Here is a 6,867-nt window from a genome sequence, read left to right as displayed (position 1 = left end):
TGAATATCTATGCTCACTAGATGGTCTGATGCGTATTAATTCCGCAGCATGCAATACTGCATGTCCCCAAGCTGTGACTGGAAGATTACTTTTCATGAGTAAAGGTCTAGCAATCATCTGAATCCTTTTGATAAAGGACTCGGCTAGGCCGTTCTGTGTATGGACATGTGCCACGGAGTGTTCAACTGTCACCCCCATGGACATACAGTACTCATAAAAGGCTTGGGAAGTGAATTCACCAGCATTATCAAGACGTATAGTCTTCAAAGGAAAGTCTGGAAAGTGTGCTTTCAATCTGATGATTTGAGCAAGAAGTCTAGCTAAGGCTAGATTCCGTGTGGATAATAGACACACATGGGACCATCTTGTGGACGCATCAATGAGTACCATGAAGTACCTAAACGTCCCACTTGGTGGGTGTATTGGTCCACAGATGTCACCTTGTATTCTTTCCAGAAAACCTATGGTTTCCTTTGTCACTTTGACTGGTGATGGTCGGACTTGGAGTTTTCCTTGTGCACAAGGTACACATGTATGGATCTTAGGAACAACTCGTCTACCTTTAAGGTTATGACCATTAGAATTTAGGATAAGTCTACGCATCATAGATGTTCCTGGATGCCCTAGCCGGTCGTGCCACAAAGCAAAGTTCTCCTTGAACTCTTTGCTTATTGTTATAGCATTGGCTTCGACCGCACTGATCTGAGCATGGTAAAGACCAGTGGATACAGCTGGTATCATTTCCAAGACCTTCTTATGGTCTTGGTCGAGCTCAAAGATGTTTAAGAACTCTTTGGCTCCTTCTCCACTCGTTTGAATATGAAGACCATTCTTGCGAATGTCTTTAAAGCTCAACAGGCTTCTTTTAGAGTTTGGAGAATACAATGCTTCATCTATTTCTAGATGTGTCCCATTTGGTAACAAGACATAAGCTTGGCCGTGGCCTTTGATTAGTGATGATACACCAGCTATTGTGCTCACATTGGCATCTTTCAATGTTAGATTAACAAAGAATTTCTTATCTTTAAGAATCGTGTGGCTTGTTCCACTATCAACCACAAGTGTGTCCATACTTCCTTTCATTCTAGACAATAAAATATAATCTGAATCATTCATATTATTATTGAAAATGAAAGTAAACATAGTTTATTCTTAAAATAAAACATAGAATGCAAAAGCACTTAAAAAAAAATCTCAAAGCCTAAAAACACCAAAAGCATTCAAACACAAATCGTTTGATGCATCACATTATTCGACTGGATCATCATTCAGCATAGTGAGTATGTCTGAAGTCTCAAAATCCATGAGGTCGTCCTTGTCATGATCAAAATCGTCCTCACCATCCTTGTACACCATGTGTGCTTCCGGATTCTTGCCCTTAAGACTCTCTTGATAGAGGTCGACCAGATGCTTGGCTGTGCGGCAATTCTTTGCCCAATGATTCATCATTCCGCATCTATGGCAAGGTGAGCTTGCAGGATTCTGTGGCTTTGAAGAAGTCCCATTGCCTCTGCCTTTACCTTGTCCATTATTGGACTGGTTTGGACGGTCATAAGGGGTGTTACGCCCTTTGCTGTTGCCACCTTGTCCACGTCCTCGCCCATGACCTCTACGGCCACGTCCTCTTCCATATGAGGATCCGCGGCCCTTAGGGTCATATCGGACATGGTTGGCTTCAGCACCATCATTAGGCTCATTTGAGGTATGATTTGCCTCAGGGACAGGCTTAGATCCAGGTGGTCTAAGCTCACTGTTCTTCAAGAGCAGCTCGTTGTTCTGTTCTGCAAGCAATAGACATGAGATGAGCTCACTATAGGTCTTAAAACCTTTCTGTCTGTATTGTTGCTGAAGCAACAAATTGCTTGAGGACATTGTCTGGAAAGTCTTTTCCAACAACTGCTTATCAGTTACAGTCTCGCCGCATAGCCTCAGTTTTGAGACTATCTTAAACATGGCTGAGTTGTACTCATTCACAGACTTAAAGTCTTGAATCCTGAGATGAATCCACTCATAGGTGGCACCCGGAAGAATCAAGGTCTTCTGGTGATCATATCTCATCTGAAGCTCTTTCCATAACTCGTATGGATCACTCACTGTGAGGTACTGAGCTTTTAAGCTCTCCTCAATGTGATGACGGATGAGCATGAGGGTCTTAGAGTTCTCTTTCTTAGTAGCTTCGTTCTGAGGAACAATACAATGCTCTAGGCCTTTGGCTCCAAGAGAAATCTCGACATCTAGTGCCCATTGTAGGTAATTGTCACCCCTCACAGTTAGAGGTGCAAAATCCAAATTTGCGATTTTGGCCATCTGAAACAAAGATCAGAGTGTTTAGGTCTTTTAGAAAATTTTATTTTTCTTATAATTCATCCATCAACTTATTTGAAAATAAGATGGATGAGAGCATGGTCTTGGTCGTACCTAGGGTACACTTCATTGACTCATGCAGCCTGTGGGCTAGTTGTACCGGAAGGTACATATCATCGACCAATATGGCCTGTGGTCTAGTCATACCGGAAGGTACACATCATCGACCATATTGTCTAGCCATACTAAGTAGTATGGATCATTGACTAAAAAATCAAGATCTAACCACACAATGGTGTGGATCATTGATCAAAGAATGTGGAAACATAAGACTAATTTTGTTTTAGAAATATATCACTTGTTGTCTTATACAAAATGAAAGTCATGTTATCACATGCTTAAAAATTTCTTATGATTTAAAGTTTCTTTTAATCTGATATTAACTTTAAGGATTAGATTTTAAAGATTTAAATCAGATTTTAAGTTTTGGTTAAACATAGACTTATGTTTTGTTTAGACATATAGCGTGTCATCCTTAAAAGGGGTATCGCTTGTTGTCTTTACAAAACTAAAGTTATGAGGCTTTTAGGGTTTTGAGATCCGAAATTTTAGGGTTTAGGTTTAGAATTTCGGATCTGATCAAATATGATCTAATAGAGTTTATAAGATTTAATAAAATCGATTTATAAGTTTTTAAACAAGAACTAGATCAATTTAATAAAATCATAAACCTTTAAAAATCGGATTCAAACATAAAATGAAACCGAAATAAAACTTGAGCTGCAAGTAAAATTAGGGTTTTGAGATCTAACCTTTTACTTTGCCGATTTTTCTCCTTGGTTCCTTTCTTAGAAACCTTAATCAATCAAACAAAGAAAGGATTCAAAGTATGATTAGTTTAAGATCTAAGAAACAATTGAATGTAAAAGATCTTAGAGAGAGAAGTAGTTGGCGGCGGCTAGGGTTTATGATGGTCTCCGAGTTGGTTGATCTTGAGCAAGATCGTGCTGATAACGTGTTCTAATCCTAGTGTTCTTGCTTAAGAACTAATCGAACCAGAGAGAGAGAGAGAGAGAGAGAGAGAGAGAGATGAGAGAGAGAGAGAGAGAGGAGAGAGAGGGAGAGAGAGAGAAGGAAGAAGGAGAGAGAGAAGAGAGAGGGGAGAGAGATCGGATGCTTTGTTTGGAAAGAATGAGATGTTATTCATAAGCAAACAAGGCTCTCCTTATATAGGTTGGAGTTTGGCCGCCTATTACAAAGTTAAGCAATGTGGGACTTTCTTAACTTAAGTTAAGAAATCGAACTTAACAATAAGGAGAAACAAGGCCCAATCCATTAACACATGGTTGGTTTAACAAATCTCGGTTTAGTACAATCTCGGTTTAGTACAATCTCGGTTAAGTGTAACCTCGATCTGTTGAACCATTTGGTTATGAGCAATCCATAAACCATCTGGTTTACAACAGGTTCCTTCTATTTCCAGACATCAAATAATTAATTGAGATCTCTTTATTAATGTCTTCAGTACCAAGAGGCTCAGCGTCCCGAGCCCCATTAGTGGGTACCTTAGGCATGGCCATTTTGGCCTTGTCTGGACAATCTATGACCTCGGTTTCCTTTTGCACCTTTCTTTAATTTCTGAGGTCTTTTATCTTTGGAACCAATTCGGTCTTATATTAGACTCTGTAGCAACTTGGTTGTGTCTTTAAGACATCAAAACCGTGTGGTGCTAAGCTGGGATGACATAGTCATTCTTTCTCGGGTCAATGTGTCTGGCATTTTACTTTGCTATCATTGTAGCATATGGACGTCTATAAATCTTTTCTAGTCCGAGGATCTTTGCCAAGACAATGATGGTTGATACCATTCTTTACCAGCTTATTACTTTTCTCCTTTCAATGTTGGATATTGGGATTCATAAACTTTATGTAATCCTTGTTCCTTGGCCTATGATTAAATCACCCATTTTGGCTCAGGTTTCTTTTTAATGTTATGGAGAAAGTATATTCATAATATATATCCAACATATATTCCCAATCCTCCTTATGAGATTCTAAGATCATATGATATTTAGATGGCACATATATTTGTGGTGGATTCATTCATAATATCTTAATTCATAATATCTTAATATGATATATGTCTGGACTCATGACCCGTATTAGTATGAGGTGGGAATATTTATTATCACTTATATGGCCTGATATAATATCTATGGCCTGATGCAAGTTAATCTTTTATAACTCATGATGTCCCCAAGCATATGGACTTTTGAACCTTATAGGTAATGGTCATAATATCATAAATTCAACCAATATGAAATATGGTTGTGGACCATGTTTCACGGATTTTAGTATGGTCATGTATCATGGGATTTTTCCTCACTCCCCCTCATGAACATACTCTAATTCGTGGTGCTTGGGACAATAAATTCCCTTGTGCATAGATATAAATTGCACAAACGTGAGATCTTATGGGATAGCTTTTGTGCCCTTTTAAATCTTTGCATCATAATTCAGATGGCTAAGTATGGAAATGCCATCTAAGTGATAAGTTTCGTGGGTCAATCAAACATGATTATGATTGCCCTGGCTATTTGCCTAATATCATATTGATCTCTAGATCAATAGAGAATGTAGTCTCGACCACTTAGGCGATTTTAATTTAGGTACTCTTATTCCCTTTTGCCCATTGTTGGAAACCATATTCTCTTCTTAATTTCAATGGGCCTTATAGGGTGAATATAATGCCTTTTAGGCAATGCCTTGGTCGGACCTCTTTTCCTTTCTTTCAAGGAATGTCCAGTTGAGTTCAAGAGTATTTTATGCATCATAATAGAGCCTAGATGGCCGAGCATGTCGTGCCATATTTTAAAGGCTTCTTTGAACTCTTTGGAAAGTGATTTGGGGTATTAACCCACAATCATATTTATCTTGGCTCAATGAAGGCCTATAGATATAGTAGGTATAGTCTCTAGGACTTTCCTTTGGCCTTGGGAATTTTTATAAATCATAAGGAATCCTTTCTTTCCTTTGCCCATAGTTTCAATATGTAGACCATTCATATGAATGTCTTTGAAACTTTGATAAATTCCACTTTGATTTATGGGGAATGTAATGCATCAGAGATTTTTAGATGTGTGCCTTTAGGCATCATGAGGTTGGACTAGCCATGACCTTGAATAAAATATCTTTTGTCTCTTAATATAATGTGGCTTGGTCCACTATAGAGAACAAAGACAAAGTAAAATGATGTCGAAATCTAATTGGCCTCTTTAAGGCAATATGAAGTCTCGTATTCAAGCTGATCATCATTCTCATGGTCGAAATCATTCGCACCATCTAGATGGACCCAATGGGTCATAGGGTTTTATCCCTTTATGCTCTCCTGGTAGAGTTTAATAAAGTGTTTGGGAGTTCTACATCGGTTGGCCCAATGTTTGTTCAGCCCACACCGATGGCAAGCAGATTTGGTCGAGGCATGGGTACTAAAATCGGACTTATACCCATGGCTAGGTTGATAACCTTGGCCTCGGCCTCGACTATGGAGTGACTGTGGGTGATATCCACGCAACTCTTGCCATCTTCCATGGCCTTTCACATGGCCATAGTTTGACTCTTTCATATGGCTCTGTGGCCGTATATGCCTTAGGCAATGCATTAAAATCCAGGAGGCCTTATCTCACTATTCCTCATGAGTAACTCATTGTTTTGCTTAGCAAGCAACAAACAAGAGATTAAATTTGCATATGTGGAGGAACCATTTTCTCGGTATTATTGCTGAAGCAAAACATTGCTTGTGGAATGTAGAGAATTTGTTCTCTAACATGTCAGCATATGTGATAGTCTCTCCACACAGTTTCAACTTTGAGACTATCATGAATAGAGCCGAGTTATACTCATCCACAGACTTATAGTCTTGGTCTTTAGGTCCCTCAAATCATATAGGGCCTTTGGTAATAGCACCGTACTATGGTGATCATATCTGGATTTCAGTTCTATCCAAAGGTCCAGAGGATTCTCAATAGTGAGATATTGATCATTGAGACTTTCAGTAAGGTGATGGCATATAATTAAGAAAATCGCCTTGTATCTATCTCAAAAGTGAGAAATTTAGATATAGTCACCAATATTTAGATTTCAAGATGATTTTCAACATCTGAATATTTAACATTGCTTTCAAGCATCAAGAATTTATGTAAGCAATAGAAGCCTATATATTATTTAATTTATATGATTTAATAATGATTTAATAAGGCTTCCCCAAATCATATAATATATTTGCTTTAAGCATTTCTAGTATGACAATGATCAATTGATCACTGCATCTAGTGATCCTTTTAATTATAATTCATATTTGGATTGATTATATATATATATATAGGGTATTAAGGCCCTTTAGGATTTGAATAAGGATCAATCATCATTTTTAAATGGGATCAAGCAAGATTGATGAAATTAATCACAATGGTCGAATGATAAATGCATGGATCAAGAACTAATCGGATGTATGTTCTATCCTAAGCATTGGACCTAAGCAATTTATATGTGATTCTTAATGCAT

At 38.1% G+C, this 6,867-nt stretch overlaps 1 protein-coding gene across 1 annotated transcript; it reads right to left on the bottom strand.

Annotated features, from left to right (window-relative positions):
• Positions 1 to 1,248: 1,248 nt before the first annotated feature.
• Positions 1,249 to 2,307, bottom strand: LOC130501793 (uncharacterized). Its single transcript, XM_056996618.1, has one exon. It carries the CDS (start codon positions 2,305 to 2,307, stop codon positions 1,249 to 1,251), a length of 1,059 nt encoding a protein of 352 aa, XP_056852598.1.
• Between the last annotated feature and the right edge of the window lie 4,560 nt (positions 2,308 to 6,867).

The sequence above is a fragment of the Raphanus sativus genome, unplaced genomic scaffold, assembly GCF_000801105.2.
Source record: "Raphanus sativus cultivar WK10039 unplaced genomic scaffold, ASM80110v3 Scaffold0289, whole genome shotgun sequence".
Taxonomy (NCBI): Eukaryota; Viridiplantae; Streptophyta; class Magnoliopsida; order Brassicales; family Brassicaceae; genus Raphanus; species Raphanus sativus.
This window is presented reverse-complemented; position numbering and strand designations above follow the sequence as displayed.